Below are 22,613 nucleotides of genomic sequence, written 5' to 3'. Positions count from 1 at the left end.
ATTACAACACTGTTATTTGACAGCATTAGGCTACTTTTAAATCAGCCGTTAAAATCGTTATATTTGAATTCAAGTACAATTTCGTAACAATATTTTGAAAATTTAACTCCTTTGTTTAAAATTTCTTTAATAATTTTGCCATCAAACCCACTGTTTGCATTTGATTTTTTTTAGCCCACATAAGTTCTAATGTAAGTGATACACGACGTATGAATAATAATGCCTTATTCATATTCATCATACGTCATGTTGGTGTTTTCAGTTTGTAAATTTATTAATTTCTCAAGAAATACATAAATTTGATAACAATTTTGAAATATTTATGACTTTTTAGAGTTTTATTTTAAGATTTATCAGCGCTCACAACCAAAACAATTATGTGTAATGAGGGTGAATAGTACATATGTTCGAATCTTGAAATAAAGTGATATACAGACATACATACAAAAGTGTAAAATATTTATAAAGATTATTATGGAAATTAACCATGTGTAAGACGTTTTTTTATAGCCACCACTAAACAGATGGGGGAAATATTGAGTTTATCTTTCCGTTTGTATCATATCGTAGAACTAGGTTTTCTAATTTCCCGTCTTTTTTGATTTCCTGAAATCGGTAATTTTTTTGGTACATTCCTGGGTACCCGGGAATTCCCGAAATATATAATTAAGTAGTATGTAAATTCGATATATTAACGCCAAAATTCATATAAAAACTTCGTGTTATAATCATTATGTACACAGAGAAAACAGATACGTAGTAGCAACCGAAATTGTTGCCAATCGGTGGTATAACATTTAAACGCCACCGAAGGAAAAGTAATTAAAAAAAAGGTTTTTGGCTTGACTAATGCGCCATCTCACCACCAGAGGCGCTGTAACCTGCACTATTAACCAACATAACGCGCAATTGCAGAATTGTCAATAAAAGCTTTTCTCCTCCTTTCATCACATTTCCTTCTACAATCTATCCCCTTTCCGAAGAAAGTAACACAACTAATATATAGGCAATTGTTTAAAAAATTTAAAAAATCAAAGATAAAATTTATCTAATCAAATGGATTTTATAAGTTTTATTAATACAATGTCTCCAAAACACACTCACTCTTAAGCCTTGTCATTGTTACCAAAACATATTTATTCATTTTATAACCATCAGCCATACGTGTTCATCGGACAATTAAGGAAAATAAATAATCAAAATGCTAACTTTGTCCCAATACAAAGTCAGTCTTTTGGAATTTTTGTAACAAAATTTTATAATTCATCAAAAGTTTTTGAGTGTTTTATATTGGAACTTGATGAAAATTTATACCATTTCTTCTTGTAATGCAAACATCACCAAAGTATCTTAATAAGGTTAAATATATCATTTTGATATATAAATGAATTCTTTTGTTAGTTAGTATCTAAATTTAGATGTCCCCTGTTTAATCCTGTTTAAAGTTTAATTACATAATTCCATTTTTGTATAAAAATTTAATTAAAATTAACAAAGAAGGGCCGGGCCGGGCCGGGCTTCACATACGATATCTTACGCTTCGGGTTATAATAATGGTTAAGATTCGGTGCAAAAATTATTTTCGTTTATACCGTTCAATCAGCATTTCAGACATAAAAAATCATATTTCAAGGTCTATCAGCTTCAATTCGTATGGTATCAAATTTCATTGCTTTTGAATGAACCCTGCTGCTTGCAAATATTTTGAAATTGCTGCTTGAGTAGCTCCCAATGATTTTGCAAGCTCTTGTTGGTTTTTACAACAATCTTCATGAAGTAATGTCTCCAATTATTGATCTTCAAAATTTTTTGGCTGGCCTGCGCGATCTTGTCTTCCGTGTCAAAATCACACTCCTTTTCTGTTATCTACATAGGATTTCAGACTGATATTCAGAAGATCCCAAAAGGTGATAGGTTCATGACATAGAAGCCCAAAAGGTCATAGGTTCAAATTCCGGGAGGTACATGACTGCAAGAGAGGCCTAAAAGGGATGATGAGCCAATATGAAGTAATACGGCAGCAGTATTATGTAACGAAGTATTTAATAGGGTATTCAATTAATCGGGTTTCTGGTTTAATCGGTTAATCGAGGAAATAATCGAGGTTTAGATTTAATCGGTTAATTTAAAATTATTCGATTAACCGAATAATTTCTATTTAAATTTTAAACAGAAAATAAAACCACGAATTTTCTATACTTATTTAAGTATTTTATTAATATAACGAACAAAAACATAAAAAATAAACAAAATATAACAATTCAACCAAGAAGTAAATAATTTTCTTTAGTTTTAATAAAACTCGTATTGGAAAGAACTAGATGTTGGAGAAATCGAAAGTAAGGCATATCTCAGTTATTTTATTTTATTTTTGTTCTAAGCATACATATAATATACCATTTGATTCCTTTATGGATTTTTTTTTTAGATTTTGAATACTTTTAATAATTTCGATAAGTTCTGATAAAAATTCATTTCAGTAGTGTCTCCAGTTTCGTCTATTATGATGTTCTCATCCTTCAAATACATTCCAATTAAATATGTATGTTGTTATACTCACTAAATATGTTTCTTGGATGTTCGAAAAAATATGTAATTTTACTTTGTCATTTGTATTTAAATTAAAACTGGAGAAATAAATAATTTTCTATTCCCGATAACTACAAAATAAAGTTCGGTTAATTGACACAAATCAATCGGTTTATTTGTTATTTGAAAATCGGCTATTTTGAATTATTCGAACAGTTAACCGACCAAAATTAAGAGCTAGTTTCTTACTTGTCAGTTAAACTCAGCTTAACACGCTGTTATATTAAACCTGAAGCATATTTTGCTGGGATTTAACCAATGATTGTGTTTCTCACTAATAGTGCATTTACACCGAGGCGAAATCTAGTGGATTTTAATTGAAATCTTGTTCAAAATCTATACCTTTACACCGCTGTTTTCTGACATTTAGCAAGATTTCATTTAATAACAAAAACAGCTGACTAACAAAACCCGCAGTAAATAAGTAAATTTTTAGTATTATAATTTATAAATTTAACTTTTATTCATATTTGCATCCATTGAAAATATTTATCAAACGCTAAAATTGTTCCGCACTTTTTATATTATTTTTTTTATTTGTATCTGTCAAATTTTACTTGTACAGTGCTGTATTTTTTAGTCCGTTATGAAGAAATTCACGGTTGCATCACTTGGTACTGAGTAGATTTGAGGAGATTTCCCCAAAATCTAGTCACGAAGTAGATTTCATTTTGTATGGGAAATCTCGTCAAAATAACTAGATTTGGCTCGAAATCTCATATGTACTAGATTTCGCTTCGGTGTAAATGTACTATAATAGATTAATTTTGTTAGCATTGCCATACTTTTGAGTCAAATCACATGTTTATTCCTCAAATTTGTTTATATAAATATGGCAACACTTTAAATTTTATAAGAAAAAGCAACCGCGTACATAATTTTTTTTGTAAATTTTTACTTTGTAAAAGAAAAAGTAACATTAAAGTATATAAAATGTATATTAAAAATTATATTTATGTTAATAAAGCAAATCAAAACAAAGAGCTGCTGTGCTGAATTGTTTATTTTATTTTTTATCTGTTTGTGCTTTAGCATTTTATACTTAGGTTTAACTCATCAATGATGCTCAGTTAAACCTAGATTATATAGTAACAAAACAATAAGTGAGAAACACAATTTTTAGTTTAATCTAGGTTTAAGCGATGAATCTTTATCCCAGAAACTAGCTCTAAATGATTCATCTTTTGTGTGATATTTTCTTATATTTCCAGTAGGGTATCCAATTAATTATTAAAACGAATAATTGAAATTTTTAATTAACTACAATTTCATGTTTTTCTCTTAATCAATGTCGTATTATCTAAAGCCACCTATATAAAGTTTATGATCATCTTCCTCGGATATTTAAACATAGCCATCATCAATGTCATACTTTATAATAGTTTCCCAAAAAATATCAACATCACTTTATTTTTCTCTAATATTTTAATTAGTATCTATTATTTATTTTCATTCGCAAAAAAGGTCTGGGTTGATTAACAACTCGCTAGTTATTATCAATATTTCTTAAGGGCAATTAGACTCGTTTTCGTTTTTTCACCTTCGACCAGACTTCGTATATCGGTTCCGGTTCTACCGCGTGTCTTTTAATTTGGATAAGTCCTAGTGGAGACCATAAAAACTAATCGAAACAACTCACTCTTGATTTTAATAATATAGGTCGAATAGGGACTTACTTGAATCGACGTGGAATAACTGCGCTGCAGTTTTCCGTTTGCAGTCTCTATTTTCTATTTTTCGTTATATTCAATAGCGTTCTACTTATGTACAGTTGAATATTTGGAAAAGATTTTCACTATTTTCTTAATTTTAAAAATAATTTTCGTTAAGCAATGGTGGAATATTATAACCCTTCACCAAAATATACTTTAAGAAAAATATTAACAACTATTTTTGGTGACTTCCTACTGGAGAAAATAAAATGGAATGAAAAAAGAATTTAAAAAAAAATGGGAAAAAATTTGGTGACAAAATGGACTTGGTCGAGGTTTTTGTGGGCCGATTGCTTCAGAAAGTTGTTTAAAACATACAGGAGGACATGGCTATATCAACTAGACTTTAGGTTACATCTGTTCTATACTGATATTTTTCCTTGTTCAAAATCATCTCCCATTCCATTCCAATTCTCCATTTGTGTTTTACAAAAGAGACTTAGATACAAGAGATATTTTAATGTTCGCCCCAGTACGTAAACCGATTTGATTTTTCGGCATTCCAGTAGCCTTTAAGTTGTTTCAAACATTTTATATTCGATTAGAGATCTCTTCCATTTACTCGTTTTATTAGAATCCAATCATTGTCGGAATCGGTTTTGAAAACGACAGAAAAAGTACATAAGTCTCGTGAAATCGAAAATTATAGGTTTTATATTCGATCTAGAATTAAATTCTTTATCGATTAAATAAAAAATTACATTGGATTTCATAAGTCAAATGTACTTTTTTTGTTGTTTTCAAAACCGATTCCGACAATGATTGGATTCTATGACAACCCCGTATATCAGTTTTGAGATTTAAATGGAATTGTTGATAGACACCGATATTTTCTGGTATTATTAGCGATATATTTTGCGAGCAATGAGAAGTGGGGAAATTATTTTTTTTATTATTTTTATATTCTTGTGTCTGTCATCACAAAATTACCAATCAGAGGTAACATTTCTTGGGAGTTTCTCTGTAAATGTGGATAAAAGACTCACATTTTTTTCTGAATTTTTTACTAACATTCCCCTTATGTGTTTTAACAAATAATTTTTTTTATTTCTTTCACAGGACGTTTTTCGATTGGCAACCAAGCTGAAAAATACTCATTATTCATTAAATGAAATACGAGGATTCAATCATATTGATTTGTTATACTCTACTGAGGCGCCTCGCTTAATCTATAAGAATATACTCAAGGAAATTAAAAAGTTCTACAAATAATTAATAACAAAAATAGCTCTTTATAAACCAAAAACTTAAAAGACTTACCTGCCAATGTAATTGAAGAAACTCTGCCCAGAAACTTAAGTAATGAAATACATATTAAATACATTTATTATTATATAAACATATGTATTATATTTAACATTTACCAATTAAATAATTTATTATAAGGTTGTCTTGAATCAAATATTGGAAGTGTTTGATATGAATTTCTGTAAACTTTGTTCATCTTTTTTTTCTGTTATAAATATGACTCGTAAGTTTGTGTTAAAAAAAATCACAATTTTTTTTTTTATTTTTTTATGTTTAAGTTAAATGTTATATAGAGATTAATTAATATTAATGTTGTTTAATTATTAATTAAATGTTTTAGCACATTTCATTTCACAATTTATACAATAAAAAATGGAATATAGAAAAGAAACAAAATGGAAAAAAAAGAAGATAATTTTATGTTTCTTTTGTTAAAGAATGAAAAGGAAAACTGATATAGATGAAGAAAAAAGAAAAAAGGAAAATCAGGAATGAAGAAAAGTTAAGGTATAAAACAATATTTAGCTTAATTCAAAACCCACACCCGATTGTATGGCATAGAGTAGCTTCTCACGCATTTGTTCAATGGTCTTGAAGGGAGGCAATTTCAAAAGATTTGTACAAGTACTAGCCGTGGGTAAACGTTCCATATCACCAGCATTTTGTATAAAAAATGGTGGATCCAAATCCTGTAAGTTTAATAATAAAAATCATTTAATATTTTTAAAGATTTTGAAAATTGGAAAAAAAAATTACCTTAAAACCCAATAGCGGAGGCCTCGAACAGCTCGTTACAAATTTCAGCAATTGTCTTTTTTGCAAATCATCGAAACTCTCCAATGCCGACCAGAACGCCACTATCGAGGGATGCTCTGGACTGTATTCTCCACCATATTTACAATGCTTTTTGAGATCTTCCAAGTCTATGGGTATTTCAGCACCCGATATCAATATCTGTAATTCCTTATTGCTAAACATATACAGCCATTCAACGGGCAACACATTCGACAGACCCTTACGAAATGCTATACAGTGCTGTCTTATTTGCACATTCAATTTATAATCAGCCATCAGCTGCAAGTATTCAATACGATTTGAATTTGTCACCGGTATCGTTTGACCCTGCGGTTTCAATTCAATCACTTGCGTCTGACCTAACGAACTACTGGCTACCGTAAAATCTAAATTTAATTCACTAACATCACCCTCGTAGTCTTTTAAATACAAAAGATTTTTATAGAGTTCTGGATCCAAAGAGGCCAACTGGTGTATATCAACGTCTGCATATTTGCCCGCCAATTTGGTGAGGAAAAATTCAGCTAAAGGAAGTTCAACTAATAGATTTTCATAGATGGCCTTGCCCAGTATGCGACCAATGAAATAGTAGTGTTTCTCAAAGTCGGGCACCAAATCACCAACATTTGGATTGGGATAGAGTTTATTGTCGGTAGTGACCCTAAAATAGAAAGGGTTAAGAAGGCATGATTAGAAATTGCAGGGGAAATTGTTGTTGTTTTATATTTCTTTACTTACATAAAAAACCCTCTATTTGGATCGAAAGCAGTTTTAATCAATTCCGACAAAAACTCACGGAAAACACCGCCGCCATCAATTCCCGCCTCATCCAAACCCAAAGAGGAAACAAACTGAACACGGAATTTCAAACGTAAATCAGGTTCTATAAAAATATATATATAATTGCAATTATAATAATTAACAAGTAAGAGAGCTATATTCGTCAGAACCTACCATTTTCCGGTCTTAATTTGTCGTAAGCGTCTTCATACAGATGGGTTCTTCTCACAGTCAGCGTTATGGAGGGTCCCTGTAGAAAGGCCTGCAAATGTCCCTGAACACGCATTTTATCAGCTGCCACCAGGCCTTGTAAAATGCCCACACGTTTGCTAAACGCCACCACAAAGGGTATTTCCCTTAATATGGTAATCGAACGTATTTGTTTCGTTGACATGGGAGGACCATTTTCGAAATCTTCTCGGGTGAAATCTCGTATCGGTTGAAATGGTCTTATGCCACGTGTACGACTTCCACGGGTTAGAGGTAAATCGGCTGGTCTATCTAAGGGCAAATCCAAACGTGTTACCGTCCAATGAGACTCCGGACAGAAACCCAATCTCAAATCTCTGGTATGTACTTGATTCAATACAAATACTACAACTTTTAAAAGATTTGACCAAATTTGCTTTTGTTGCTTGATTTTTTTATCATCCGAATCGGAACGACCCAAAACAAAACGATAATGTTGATTAAGATTTGAGCGGGTTTCTGGAAAAGCCAGTTCTACTAAACCCAACGACACGTCTTTAAGTGTCTTAGACAGTTGCACTATTTCGGCCAACGAAAAGGGCATTAGTCTTACATGTAAAGTGGGTTGCAGAGGTTTCTCGATTAAAAGCTTTTCATCACAAAACTCTACATCGTGTAGTGTAGGCAAAAGACGGCCAAATAGCATACAAAAGGTGGCCAGTAAAGGCACAAATGATTCGGCACCAGCTTGTTTAGCTGAAAAATTTGTGGAAACAATAATACATATTTAAAACTTTTAAAATGTATGTAGCAATACTTACGCACAACTCCTTTGGAAATCAAAGTCAAGGGAGCATTGAAGCCTTGTTGTTTTGATTGCGAAATTAAAGTAAACCAAACAGCACGTATAAAGTTGGGCATAAAAGCCAAAGTATATAAAAGCCTATTAATAAAACAAAGTAAAAAAATATCGGTCTTTAGTATTTTTGTGAATGCAACTTACTTATATTCGAACATGGCCATTTTATTGTAAATCATTAAGTTATGACAAATTTCACACAGCCCATAAAGTACATCTTCATCACTTAGATACTCCTCGATATGATCTAAAATGCTGTGAACACGTTCACCCTCATTTAACAGTTGAATACACTCCAAAAGACTTTCTTTTTCGTTCTCCGACAAGGGTATAGAAACCACCACATCCACCGTATCCATGGATTGTATATTGCTTTTAACTTGGTATTGTTCTTCATCCTCATCATCATCCGATTCATCATCGGACGATGAGTCTTCACTGGCATGAGCATGATGGCGTTGGTGATGGCCATTATGTTTTAAAGATGATTTGGGCAATTGTAGAATTTTCGGTGATACCTCAGCAATAACTTTGATATAATCTCCCAGTAAAGACTTGGCATGAAGAGAGTCTAAGCAAGAGTACAGAAATAAAGTTATTTGTATTTTACAAATTTGCTTTATAAAAAAAACTCACCCAATTGTTTGCGATCCAACATTAATAGAGAGTGTAACAAAAATGTTGTAAATATCTTGTTAGGTTCCTGAGCCTTTTCATTGAGACCTTTCTTGCCCGAAGGCGAATTTGAATTAGCAGAAGTATTAAGACTTTCGGCAACTGATGCTCCCGTAAATGTCAACACTGGACTGCTATCGATTTGCATTTTCTCGGGCAATTGTGATGTGGTACATTGCTGCAGTGTCTTCAGCAAATATTCAAACGGAAATTCGGAGCATTCAGCAAAGCAGGGTAGCAAAAAATAGCGTATACAATCGGTAAATGGCAGCGCTAGTATGTGTTTAGTAAACGATTGGCAAATGATATTGCCATAGGAAAATCCTGACGCCGCTTTATTGGCCAACAATAAAGGTCTTAGCATAAGCTGAAATATAGCCTCTGAAAATTGATTTGGTGGATGTAGTGTCTCACCATCCAACGGGGGACATTTTTGCTCTAATAATTTACGCAAACGCTTGTAATAGTCTTTATCTACTAAATAACGAAATATACGATCTAAATAGGTTTGTATTAGTTGTTCGTTTTCCACATAACGCTCGATGGATGTTTCAGCTGTGAAAGTTTCCAGCATTCTCAGCGGTATGGCCTGCGAAGTTTGCTGGACAGTGGTTAATTGTATGATACACAAGTCGAGTAGTTTTTTAAGACGATGCAGCCAAACAGCATCTGTAGTGGAGTTTTGCACTAGACGGGCAGGATTCTTTAAAACGTGCTGACAAATTTCAATCTATTTTGGTAAAAGAAGCGCATGTAATATTATAATTTGGGAAAAGAAAACATTTAGTAATAACAAATTCGAAAAAAAATGTCAACGGAGAGATGGACTTCACAATTTCCTCAACCTGAAAAGTGTAGAAATTACAAAAGGAATACCAAACATATAGATTTCCTTTGTTAGTATTGAACTAATTTAATTCAACAAAATTATCCCATTGGAAATCTCGTGTATCTTTTGAAATGTACAAAGACAACCCATGATTTTCTTAAACATTTGTGAAAATTTATGCAGTACAAACTTAACAGAAACAAAATTTTGAACCACTTACCAATCTCTCACCATCTTTGGTCTCTTTTGTATTATAAAAAAATATAATTCTTTTGAGTAGAAAAGCCAGATTTTCATCTTGTGTAAGTTTATCACGATGAGTGCGAAAGAATTCATCAAAGGTTTCGCGTTCATGGCGCTTACGTCGCTGACGATTTAAAAATGAACGTGAGTAGGATTGCAAAACAATTGCTCCATGGTTTTCTCGACGCAATTGATTTCGCTTGAGACGCTCCTCAGCTGCCTTGCGTATAATAGTTTCACGATCACTGCTGGTCGAGGCACCACCAAAACTTTGGCTCGGCTTGCGGCGATATTCACCATCAAAGCCAAACATTTTTTTTTTTTATAAATTTGCCCTTTGCTTTTTGTAGCTTGACAGGTCCAGTTGTAATAGTCCAGTTGGAATTTCTTGATTTGTTTTCAAGGTCTATTGTTTGTTGTTGTTTGTTTATGGTGTAATATTTTTTTTATGTTAATTTTTCTTTCACAATTACTTCCTTATGTATTTGATTTTTTTCTTAATTTCTCATTAAATCATTAAAATTATGGTTTCTTCCTTTTGTTATTGTTCAGTTTTCAATACAATTTTTAAGAATCTTTTGGAAAATTAAATAAATTAATAAAAGTTTTTTTAACAAAATAACCTTTTGTGTATTTTCTTATTTTTTTACTTTAGCATGACACTAGAAAATTTATGAACTGTCAATAATTGACATTTCAATGTTTTTGTTTTTTTAGTAGTTGTCATTTCTACGCTCTCTGAGAGAAGAAACATATGATTGATTTTTGAGAGCACAGGGTGACTTATAAAACAATTAAAGTTGATTTTATATTTAGTGTAGAAACGGTAACTTCCAGTGAGTATAATTCTTTTTTTTAAATACCCGCTAAGTGTGTGTCAACAATAATTAGAAAATAACTAATTTTAAGTCCAGATACATGTCACAGGGTACTCTATGTCCTTGTTCAACCTAGGTCGCAAGGTCTCTTTGGAGTCTGCAGTCCGTACTGCCCATCTAGAATCAGTTGTTTTTGTAACAGTTCGACTGTGACCGATTGTTCTTTCCTGGGGAAAAAACTTTCGGTTTGTACAGCTGTCGCTGAGTTGACAATTTTTGGCCGAATATGATTCGAGTCGTTCCGGAACGGAGATCCAATTGTCGTGGGAACGTATCAGAATCAGTCCATAGTGTTGGTTCCACCGATCCCTTCCACCTTTTCCCGGGTGACAATATCTTATATTATTGTACTAGCCTGGATAAAGATCGTATCCCCACAATCAGGAAAGTATAATTCAGTAAGTAGCCAGAGTCTCCGAACTAGATTCTGTCATTCTTTTGAACACAGTAGTTTTGACTTACCTGCCTTTCACTTAAGAGCATTTTGCATATAAGTGCACAAAACTTGTGTTTTGTATATTTATTTATCAAACTCCATACAAATTTGTTAATTTAAGTGCATTGTTCATACCTGCACATTTAAGATAAGTGCATAATACTTTTGGAAGCTATAATTGGTTTTCATGAAAAAAATTTCATTTAGCTGCGATTTTGAATAAAAAATTGTGTTGTAAACTTCTTAATAATTTTAAAAGTAGCTAAAATACCAAATTTCTCGTTATTTTTAAAAGGAAACATCACAAAACTTCATGTAAATTATTTGCCGTTAGCTGCTTTTTTGGGCTGTAAACTTAAATGCACTTACCAGCATCAATGAGCAGGTAAGTTAACTGATGTTAACTGCACTTTTAACTTACCTGCACAAAATATCGTGCAAAGTTGGTTGTGCAGGTAAGTCAAAATTACGTATGTATATCCAATTGCTATAAAGCTATAACGATTTGAAAATTAAATTTCTTTAGAATTTCTTTCCTAGAAACTTAATTAAAAAATTGATTTTATTCAAATTTTGTTTTTTTTTAATCAAATACAATAATTTATTTTGATTTTAATTCTCTTCTTTAAAATACCATATGTTTACAAAATAAAAGATAGTCCCTAGATTAGTATAAATGACAATACCTCGACATGATTATTAACTTGTTGAAATCTGAATATATGTAACTCATTTGTTAAAGTTAGTTTTTCAAAAAGATGCGGTCAATAATAAACATAACTATACCGATTGAGATAGCCTCTTTTAATTTACTTTTCTATTTGAGTAACGGCATTTGGAGTTGAAGATGTTTGCAAACGTTGCTGAACGTTTTCTATAGCTGCTAACAAAGCCAATGGCACATCCATAGTTTGGTCATCAATTAAAACAATGTCAAAGGCATTCATATACCTTTCCAAATTCTGTTCAGGCTATAATTGAGCAAAATATATATTTAATTGGGTACATTCTAGTTGTTAATGTTTACAAGTAGTACTTACATGGTCAAATAAAAATCCTATTTTAATAATATGAGAAGATGCCGGCACACCATTTGCCATATCGGCATCACCTATTGAATCGCCCATAACAATTATATGATCTCGATTGTGTACCAAATCATAATATTCACTGCCATTCAATGCTGTTTCATTTTTATTAAATGTATGTATCATTGGCTGTTGGAAACCATTCAACAAACCATCTTTATATTGTAAAAAATTCGAGACCACTTTAACATTCGAGTACATGACATTGGCTTGTTGTAGTACGGATATTACAGAATTTCCCAAGCCAGCTGAAAATACCAAGACGGGTATATCCAAACGGTTAAGTGTTTCAAACAGAGTATTAGTGCGGTCCCGTAAAGCATCTTTATATTCGCCAGCAATATCATCAATTTCACTTTGACCCAAAGGAAACCCACTGAAAAAAAAACAAATACAAAATTATAAACTTGTGCCAAATGTTATAAAAAGTTGTTTGGTATTTTCTATAAATTAATATATTAACTATAATTGAGGGTGCCAACAAAGCCTACATAAATGACCGGAAATACATTAGATTTCTGTTTTTATTCATTAATTTAAACTATAATAAATGATGTGGAAATATACCCCTTACTAATCCAGTTTATGATAATTGTAATAAATTTTTTTACTCTATTTAGTTTTATAGATTTATGTGGTATATCGTTGATATAAAAAAAGTCATTAACTTTAATTAAAAACTTTGCAGTAATATACAAATAACCCTTATAAAATTCTAGCAAATAAAAAATGGACTAAAAATTTCAAAATTAATGGTTTTCGTTTTGTGTGTGTTTTAAATTCCAATTTGATACTTTTCCCTGAATTTTTTATCAAATTTGTTGATTCATACTTCGGTCGCACTCTTTCAACTTAATCATTTTTAACTCAATCGATTTTTATCACATACCTAATAAATTTCCTTATAATTTATATTTAACACTATTTCCTACAATTGAATTTCCTTGTTTTTCAGTTACATTCGAAATTATGTACCACAAAATACGTTACTTTTAACCTTTTTGCTTTAATACTCACACCAACAATTCACCCGTCTTAGTCCACCAATCAATCATATGCTTGATTTTGTCCTTAGTCGGAATATGAGGATCGATTTCAATAGGCCGATACTTGTGATACAATTTATCCGACTCCTCAATAAATCGTGGCGGCAAAGATTTGCAAGCATTTAAAATACCAAAGCTGCTTAACACTGGCTTCCCATCAGACGTACGCTGTTTTGTTATGGTATAATCGAAATCTGAAACCAACTGCAGCCGTTCCGTTCCACCATTAACAAATTCATTGAGTATACGTTCAACACGTGCCGGATCTTTTATTTTACAATGATCATCACACAATTGCTTAATATCCTGCAAACGTATGATTGGCTTAGGGCCAACCTCGGTCATAGCATCGTCTTGATGGCTAATTTCCGTTGAGGAACCCATTATTCTATCGAAAATTCGCGTAAAAATAGGTGGAGCAGCAGCTAACGTGCTGCGTATTAGTTTCGCAGAAATTTTGTTAATAATTTTCAAATGTCAATTTCTATACGCACAAAGTCACTTTTCGGAAGAAAGATCAACAAAAGATCTTACTCTCTCTTTTTTCTCTTTACTCTCTTCCTAGCGTTTTTCTCTTTGTAATTCAATTCTCACTGGATGGTTGCAAGGCGAATTTATAGAAGGTGACGACAGAACTACAACAAATACAACATATACAAAAACAACAGGTACTTTGTTTTTGTAAAAAGATAAGTGAACTGTCAAAGTTGCCTGTGGTTGTTTTTGCTTTTGGGTTTGTTGTATTTTTCGCCACAACAAACACAAGTGAATTGACAGTTCACTTGTCTAAACAACTGAATAAAAAAAATAATCAGCTGTTCTTCTGTCGTCACCTTCTATAGATTCGCCTTGGATGGTTGTCTGCAAAGTATAAAAGAAATGAATAACTGTAGGTACCTATAATAAACAAGATAAACAAATTAGATTTAAAAATAAAAACAATCGCACAGATACTATACACAAAAACTATGTATTCATATAACTTGATAAGAATTCATGTTTTTTTATTGTTTATGTCCCATTTATTTATCTCTCAATAAAATCTGAAAAGAAATATCACTAAAAATCTCTAACTTGCAGTTAGACTAAAAGATTTGTGGTTATTTTTATTTGATAAGTGCGTGCTTTTGTTTACCTTTGGCAAAAGTAGTTATCAGTTGTCTACAATTCTAGTTAGATTTTTTGTATTTTGTTTATGATTGCAATTAAAAATCAAGCTTTTCAAATAATTTTTTGTTTGTTGATATTATGTAAGAGATTAATGACCTAAATTTATATATTCCAATTCACGATATTTTTGGAAACAATAATAAACTACAAAATTTGTAATATTCGCAATCCAATTGAAATAAAATCGAAGACAAATTTCAACACACGTACACGGTTTTATCAAAATAATAATAACAACAACAACAAAGAGTAACCAGCTGTTCGGTCAGAGTTGTCATTTTCTACGCCTTCATAAATATATAGTAGAGTTACATTGACTTTTATATACCCTACATCAAGACGTATTAATGAGTACGTCTTGTCCTATTCCTTTACAGTAATAAAAGTGATCATTACACTCATGAAAGTTGAGATTGGAACTTTTAATGTTTGTAATTGTCAAATTGTATTGCTTATATAAAAATGTTACATAGAAACCGTGTTTGAATATTTATATCGCAACAAATGTTACTCACTGTCTATACCTGATAAATTTGTATCATGATAAACGTTGTCAAGATAAAAAATTATCAGGTCCCCATTTCCCCCTGTCTATACCTGATACATTTTGATCATGATAAATGTCAAAATGGTTGCCAAGATAAAAAATGATCAGGTATAGTTCCCATTTATTAGTATTATTGCTTCGTTATGACAAAATTGTTAGAGCTTTTGCTCAGACAACTTTGTCTTGACAACAAACGTCATTTATTGTTATGATAAATATTTGTCAAGTATAGACAGATGGTTTATTAGTATTATTGCTTCGTTATGACAAAATTGTTACTGCTTTTGCTCTGACAACTTTGTCTTGACAACAAACGTTATTAATTATTATAATAAATATTTGTCAGTATAAACAGGGGGTTAAACTATGTGTCTGATAAATAAGTTTGGACATTTTTAGAAATGTTACATGGAAGCCACATGTGTTTCGCTAAGCAAGACCCGTTTCACACTAGGCAATTTAGTTGCGCAAGTCTCTTGTGTTTGTCGTTGCCAGAGGTAATGCAGCGTTAAGGAGAAGAAAATTTTACATGCTGTTTTGTTGCTGGGCATGAGACTTGCGCAACTAAATTACCTAGTGTGAAAGGGGTCCAACAGTGTTTTAACATGAACCATGATAAAAATATAGAAGGTAGTTTCAATCAAATTTTTTTTTTTAAAATAAGGTTTTTTGAAGTTTCCTTTTTTTGTGAGCATTATAAAAAGCGTTGCCACATTCCAAAAAATGATTATGATTTTCGAGAATTTTTTTACAAAAAATGTGTAATTTAATTTATTATATAAATAAAAATGTATTATGTTGTGTTGGGAGTTATTGATTCAATTCCTAACGTTCGATTACTTATTAAAACACGTTGACTATTTTTATATGTATGCATTTTCTTAATTTTTTTTATTACTATGTAAATATTTTATATCTTTTAAATGGAGGTTTAATTATAAGAGACAAGTAGTACACGGAAGAATGTATTTTCGAGATCTAGCCGAGCACTCTCAGAAAATATAAAAAGTCTTTGAAATCGGATGGAAAACAAAAAATGGCACGCGTTTAACAAATTTACATGTCGAAGGTGCCCTACTTTGGGTCCCATAGCGCCGCCATTGAAGTATTTGTGGGGTTCATTTTCAAATCTTAAACTCGAATATTCCTTGGGTACGCCGTTTAGAAATACGAGATTTATTTTCAAATAATTTCGATTCTACTCCAGCGTGCATAGTTAATGTATTATGATCGGTAATAATCGGTGATATATATCCCAAAATATGTTTACATAATAAATAGTATTTTGAAGTTACCTTGTGTTCATTGGGACAGCATTCATATCCAATCTCACACGCTTTGTTTTAACTGAAATATTACTTTTAACTAAATGGTCGGAGCACACCATTGGCTGTTTTGGCAAATCTTCTTCGTAAGCTTTACATATATCCATAAACTGTTGTTGTTGTTGGGTAAATATTTTTTCTATTTTTTTTAAATAATTTTCAAATTAATGAAAATTATGTATTCCCAAAGGGAAAATTTTAAATTGATATGGCATTACTATTTTAACGAAAACGTCAAAATCCTTAAGCATGTCAGACGTAGAATTTTAAAAAATAAAGAGAGAATGAAACTACCTTCTATTTTTCTACTATGACATGAACTGTAGAATTTTTTATAATTTTTTTTTAATTTGTGTGTTTTACTTTGAAAGAGCTGATCAGATTTACTTGTGTTAAAAAAAATTAATTATCAGAAAAATCCAGAAATAAATAAAAATAACATATGTATTATAAAAATAAATTACATGTACACTAAGACCCCGATTTCTTTATGATTTTGGGTTGCGTCTATTTCGATTTGCTTTATAAAAAGTGATTTTTTGATCTGTAGTCAAACTTAAATTTAATTTATTTATTTGTAAATTTTTTGGATAATATGCCTCTTCGATGAGTTATTCAGCACGATAACGACCCCAAGCACTCTTCACATGTTGTTAAATCGTGGTTAGCACAAGAAAGAGTTTCGGTAATGGAATGAGAATATTTGGGAAATCGTTAATCAAAGAATCGACCCCGAAAATTGCACTAATTCAGATATTATGTTTCAAGGATTGGTAGATGCTTGGAACGCTATTCCTGCAAATTTTATTACCAATTTGATAGCTTCACTGCCTTGCCGATGTAAGGCCGTCATTGAAAATATAGGATTTGCCACGAAATATTAAGTTTTATAGACAGAAATGTTTTAAAAGCATTTAGTTGCATATGTTTTGACCAATGAAATATCAACCCATACGTAGTTTTTTAATTTTTTTTCTTTTCAATGCAAACAATTCTGAATTAAATTTCATATTCTTATTTTTAAAGCATTAATTAAAATATTATAAGCAAATTAATATTTTTGTTTACATCTTAAACTAGTTTAAACCACTTTTGTAAAATTCTGTTTCTGGTTGCATATGTTTTGACCACCACTGTATGTTCATATAAATTTCAATTTTATGCCTAATTTTCTCTATTCACACAGCTGCATCACAAAGTATACAGAGGCGACACGGCAAAAGAAATATATTTGTCTCTTTCACTCGAAACAATTTCAACTGGTTTAGTTTTGTGCTTATTTATATAGTTGTTTGTTTTAACGCACTCTCTGTATTAAACCGCAAATTTGTTTTCTCTTTCTATCGAAACAATTTCAAAAAAAGCTGATTTTAGTGTTTTTGAACTGTCAAATTTGACGCCTCTGTATACTTTGTGGCTGCATTCAAGATATCAACCTTGTTTTATTTGCCCTAATATGTTTAGAACTATTTTTTTATTTTTCAAATGGAATTTTTCGAGCCATAAATCTAAAAAAAAACCTTTTTGGGATCTTATAGAAGTTTTTGGGTATTGTGTGATTCTATTTATTTTCTTTCAGTGTTTATAAAAAAACACAACCCTGCTTGTTATTCAGAAAAATTCCATCAGTTTGGCAGATGCAAAAACTAAAAACAGTGCAGCCAACCTCTAAACTAAAATTCAAACAAAAGCAATCCTAGCAGAATTAACGGCAGCGCAAAAAAAATCTGCTTGAAAGTCGGCTTTGAAGCGCCATTTTACTACATATTTTCATAGTTTAAAGTAAAAATAAATGAAAAATAAAAAGTAATTAACATAAAAAATATATTTCTAATAAAAACAAAGCGATTTCATATCGCTACTGAACAAAAACTAAATACAACTTTGAGAAAAGAAAATAAATCAAGATGCCGCGCACAAAAGTTTCAAAAAGTTCAAAGCGCAATCGTGAGACAACAAATCGTGAAGAAAAAGTTCGAGAGTTTGAAAATTCTTTAGATGGCATTCAAAATACACTCGACGATAAAATTCAGGAATTTTTGACCGCCTATGAGGATGAAATGAAAATGTTGCTGCAACGAACACCACGGGCTTTGCTAAAGATGAAAGCAGTGGATGTATTTTCTTTGGTATGTAAAGTTTTGTGTTGAATAGGAGTAAGTCTGTCATGGATGCGTTGTCAGTTTCCAAAATTTTATTGCAGATGACAACTGGCAGCCACCATCACCATTGTGATTGCCTTCTCACATGGGACTGATTTATACCTAAATTAATGTTGTTTATTTTAATTTTACAATTTTTTCAGGACTTAGATCATTTCACTGATTGGGAACAACAAAAATCAAAGATGTTTAATGCATCTCTACAGAATTCAACTTTGAAAAAATCTGTCCGAGCTGCAAACCCCAACGATGAAGGTGAGTTTCTTAAAAGTGATTATTATTTAATTATTATTATGGTTTTGGTTTTATTTCATCATTATTATTTCATAAGTATGGGTTCTAAAATGGTTTCCTTTAAGTTAATCATGCTTTCCGTTGTTTTATAACTGTCTCTTAAATGCACTTTAAACAAATATTTGAGTAACAAACACATTTCATCTTATTGCTACTACTTTTCTTCTGCTCATTTATATGTATGTATACATTATGGTACTTTGACTCATTTGGTAAAGGCTACCTTACAGAGGATAGTTCCACGGGCGGCAGTATTGGATCAACAATTGCAAATCCTGCATTTTTGAGTACTTCAACTATGCTTACACAACCCCTAATTCAGCAACAGTCGGCTCGTTTGCGTACTCCCGGACCTTTGAGCTCAGCCAGAGCTAGACGACCAAGACGTAGTCGTTCAGCATGCGGTAATTTAGCTCCCATACCGGCATCTGTTGCGAAACTAAAGCCGCAGCTAAGTGCATCTGGTGGAGGAGGACATGTCAGAGAACATCACTCACGTAGTAAAATGCGTACACCAATGGCAAGTCGCACAAAGGCTCTCAGTGCGGATCGTACTACCAATATTTGTAATACAACTTCACCACAATCGCCACCAACATTTTTGCGTTTTCCCAAGCCAGGCGAATTGGCATTGTCGAAATGCGGCAGTCCCTTAGTCACCCATATGTAAGTTTAATGAAACTATTTGTATTTATTAATCTTTATTTTAAAAATGTCTATTAATGTATTCTTTAGGTTGCCAGAAAATTTTGCTCACTTGAATATACCATTGCGTAATGGTGTAATTTCTATGCGTCCCAAAGAACTAGCCAATGTCCAACAACATATTCTGGAAGATATCGATCCAGTGACCGTGGATCAGTTAAGAACCTTAAAACTCAACATTGATAAGATTGTAAATATGGTTGACAAAGCAGGATATTAATATCAAACCATTTCTGCAACAAGCGAGCACCTCTTAAACATAAGAATGCCTTCTTTTTTTTAACACAATTTAGTTTTAATCAATATACTTTCTATTATATTCCTCACTAGAAATCTAAACAAATCTATATTTTATCGTATACACCGTATAATAATATTTTTTCTTTTTAATTTAAATGTATTATCTTTGGCTATAATATTAATTTGCCTGCTTTTATGTACTACTTATATCAATATCATAACACAATAATGCATTTGTTACTTTATGTGCAAAAGGAGTTTCCTCCTTTTAAATTCTAATTCTGGCATGAATAAACCCTTAATTGTTTGTTCCTTTAAACATAACATAAAACAAATTTCATGCTGAAGTTTCGCTATATGTATTTTTTACGCTGTTTTAGTAATTATTTCTTTTTATTTTCATTTCCTTTATATAAGTTTATTATTAAGATTTTTTTTTTAAGATTTTATATTCAAATCGCAAATGAACAACAAATATATAAACATAATTTTAGATTTATATATTTAAGATCTTATTCAACTATTAAATTGATAAAGGTGTTATAAAACAAATTTTAAACGGGAGTTTTGTTTTATAAATTTCAAATTTTATTATGAATATGGGTGTTAATTTTATGTAACGTAAGTTAAGTTTCTTTTATTTCAATTTTATTAATAATAAATAAAATATTTCAATTGGCCAAAAATTTATGAATATTTATTACAACCAAATATTTTATTAGCTTTTTATTTATGTGCTCAATAAAACAACTAATGATTTATCACTGATAAGTGTTAAATTTTTATTGAAATGTTTATCTGTTCCTCCCAAACTCAACATTTGAGAGGAAGACCTCGTAAATCTACTACAAGACAAGAGAGTTTAAAAAAAATCCCAAAAATAAATCATCAGTAGCAAGGCGTATTTAACAAAATAAAAATTCTGGTTGTTTTGGTATTGTATTTGTTGTAGGGACCATAATATAACAATAAAAGGTAGAATCACTACAAAATATGTTCTCAATTCTACATGCCTTGAATTGTCAGACTAATATAAAATAAAAAATAAAAGTACAATTGAAAAAAAAACATCAAAAATTAACTAAATTGAAATATATTTTAAATTCAATTTAAATGTTTATTTGAACAAAATGTCGTAAGATTTATAAAATATCCTGAAAATAAAATTAAAGAATGGAGTGCAGCCTGCGGGGTCCCTTCGACTCTACTTGATTGTTCGCACGTAGTGAACTACCACGTAAACCAGCAGCCTGCGGTGTTGAGCTGAAGAAACACTCACGGATTTGCATGCATCATTTCAATGACTCCGATTATATTGAAATGTATTTCAAATATAAACAAAAAATTTCTCAATTTTCATTTGTTATTATTGGTATTTTTGGATTTCTGTTTTTTATTTTTCTATTATTTGACGTAACAAGGCATAGCATTTTAAACTCTCTCCATAGTGATTCTACCTTCTAATGGTTGTATCCAAGGCGAATTTATACAAGGTGGTGGTAGTTCTACAAAAACAACAAATGGTCTTAACAAATGTCAAAAAACAGAAATTAAAAATTAAACAAATATGTATTAAAACTAAATATAGTGTAGATAATTGAATAGTGAGGGCTTTACGTATTTATGCAAAATATAAATATTTTGTTAATTAGCTTAGAATATGTAGATATTGAAGTATAAAAACAAGCTTTGACAGTTGTTAGAACCAAACAAGCGAAAAAAGAGTAATCAGCTGATTGACTGACTCCACCTTGTATAAATTCGCCTTGGGTTGTATCATGGTAGGGACGAGTACACCAAGGTGAATTTATACAAGGTGGTGTCAGTTCTACAAAAACAATATTTGGTCTTAACAAATGTCAAAAATGAAATATGTATTAAAACTTAATATTAAGGTAGATGATTGAATAGTGAGGGCTTTACTTATTTATGTAAAAAATAAATATTTGGTTAATAAGCTTAGAATATGTAGATATTTAAATATAAAAACAAGCTTTGACATCTGTTAAAACCAACAAGTAAGAGAGCTATATTCGGCTGTGCCGAATCTTATATACCCTTCACTATACTTCAAAATACAAATTTTAAATATTTTTAGGTAAACAAAATTTATTTTTTTTTCCAAAGTTGTTTTTTTCGAATTTAAAATTTTTTTTTTTAATTTTATAAATTTAAAAAAAAATTTTTGTTTTTTTTTTAAATTTTATAATTTTTTTTAAATTTAAAAAAAAATTCGAGTTAAAAAATATTTTTTCCGATTTTGACCCATTGTAGGTCTAACTTACTATGGTCATATATTCGTCGTTACAAACGTCTTTCAAATATCTATTATTAGATATACATATTGTCTATATTAATGACTTAGTAATCCAGATATAGGTCAAAAATCGAGGTTGTCCCGGTTTTTCCCCATATCTCAGCCATTTGTGCTGATTTTAAATAGGAAACTTCTCGAAAGCATGTCTGACATAATTATTAAAGATTTGGATCCCGAATATATCAGGGGTCTTCAGAAAATTAATTTCAACAAACAGACAGATGGACATGGCTTAATCGACTCCGCTATCTATAAGGATCCAGAATATATATATTTTATAGGGTCGGAAAATTATATTGTGGAAATTACAAACGGAATGATAAACTTATATATACCCTTCTCACGAAGGTGAAGCATATAAAAAGCGAGAAAAAAAGTAATCAGCTGATTGACTGACTCCACCTTGTATAAATTAGCCTTGGAGTACACCTTTTATGAATTCGCTTTGATTTGACATTTACAAAAAAGAGCAGCCATTTTAAAAGT

General features: G+C 31.0%; 4 protein-coding genes across 4 annotated transcripts in view; 2 read left to right on the top strand and 2 right to left on the bottom strand.

Moving 5' to 3' along the window:
• LOC135961172 (lipase 3) overlaps positions 1-5,513 on the top strand; it is an 81,016-nt gene extending 75,503 nt beyond the window's left edge. The window contains exon 5 of the mRNA XM_065512667.1: positions 5,361-5,513. Coding sequence (XP_065368739.1) covers positions 5,361-5,513 — 153 coding nt within the window. The remainder of the gene's footprint in view (positions 1-5,360) is intronic.
• A 96-nt stretch (positions 5,514-5,609) lies between these two features.
• On the bottom strand, positions 5,610-10,512 carry LOC135959929 (ubiquitin-protein ligase E3C). Its single transcript, XM_065511079.1, has 8 exons — positions 9,897-10,512; positions 8,809-9,577; positions 8,317-8,743; positions 8,135-8,256; positions 7,299-8,069; positions 7,083-7,227; positions 6,306-7,005; positions 5,610-6,238 (listed from the first exon to the last, which is right to left on the bottom strand). Exons 1-8 carry the CDS (start codon positions 10,230-10,232, stop codon positions 6,071-6,073), a joined length of 3,438 nt encoding a protein of 1,145 aa, XP_065367151.1. The 5' UTR covers positions 10,233-10,512; the 3' UTR covers positions 5,610-6,070.
• Positions 10,513-11,804: 1,292 nt separating this feature from the next.
• cN-IIIB (cytosolic 5'-nucleotidase IIIB) lies at positions 11,805-13,959 on the bottom strand. Its single transcript, XM_065513215.1, has 3 exons — positions 13,339-13,959; positions 12,274-12,697; positions 11,805-12,204 (listed from the first exon to the last, which is right to left on the bottom strand). The coding sequence occupies exons 1-3, from the start codon at positions 13,749-13,751 to the stop codon at positions 12,043-12,045; spliced, it is 999 nt and encodes a 332-aa protein (XP_065369287.1). The 5' UTR covers positions 13,752-13,959; the 3' UTR covers positions 11,805-12,042.
• Positions 13,960-18,181: 4,222 nt separating this feature from the next.
• On the top strand, positions 18,182-20,496 carry LOC135960254 (borealin-like). Its single transcript, XM_065511499.1, has 4 exons — positions 18,182-18,538; positions 18,715-18,826; positions 19,084-19,531; positions 19,601-20,496. Exons 1-4 carry the CDS (start codon positions 18,317-18,319, stop codon positions 19,788-19,790), a joined length of 972 nt encoding a protein of 323 aa, XP_065367571.1. The 5' UTR covers positions 18,182-18,316; the 3' UTR covers positions 19,791-20,496.
• The last annotated feature ends 2,117 nt before the right edge of the window (positions 20,497-22,613 follow it).

The sequence above is a fragment of the Calliphora vicina genome, chromosome 5, assembly GCF_958450345.1.
Source record: "Calliphora vicina chromosome 5, idCalVici1.1, whole genome shotgun sequence".
Classification (NCBI taxonomy): Eukaryota; Metazoa; Arthropoda; class Insecta; order Diptera; family Calliphoridae; genus Calliphora; species Calliphora vicina.
The sequence above is the reverse complement of the archived record's forward strand: the minus strand, read 5'-3'. Positions and strand labels throughout refer to the sequence as shown.

Bases quoted from the DNA above. Each gene is read 5' to 3' on its own strand.
- LOC135960254 (XM_065511499.1), top strand. From the start codon at position 18,317: ATGCCGCGCACAAAAGTTTCAAAAAGTTCAAAGCGCAATCGTGAGACA. The intron at 18,539-18,714 runs GTATGTAAAGTT...CAATTTTTTCAG, and splicing joins CAGTGGATGTATTTTCTTTG to GACTTAGATCATTTCACTGA. The intron at 18,827-19,083 runs GTGAGTTTCTTA...CATTTGGTAAAG, and splicing joins TGCAAACCCCAACGATGAAG to GCTACCTTACAGAGGATAGT.
- LOC135959929 (XM_065511079.1), bottom strand. From the start codon at position 10,232: ATGTTTGGCTTTGATGGTGAATATCGCCGCAAGCCGAGCCAAAGTTTT. The intron at 8,744-8,808 runs GTGAGTTTTTTT...ACTCTTGCTTAG, and splicing joins GTTGGATCGCAAACAATTGG to ACTCTCTTCATGCCAAGTCT. The intron at 7,006-7,082 runs GTAAGTAAAGAA...TTTCTATTTTAG, and splicing joins CCAAATAGAGGGTTTTTTAT to GGTCACTACCGACAATAAAC.
- cN-IIIB (XM_065513215.1), bottom strand. From the start codon at position 13,751: ATGGGTTCCTCAACGGAAATTAGCCATCAAGACGATGCTATGACCGAG. The intron at 12,698-13,338 runs GTGAGTATTAAA...TTTTTTTTTCAG, and splicing joins AAGACGGGTGAATTGTTGGT to TGGGTTTCCTTTGGGTCAAA. The intron at 12,205-12,273 runs GTAAGTACTACT...GCTCAATTATAG, and splicing joins TAGGATTTTTATTTGACCAT to CCTGAACAGAATTTGGAAAG.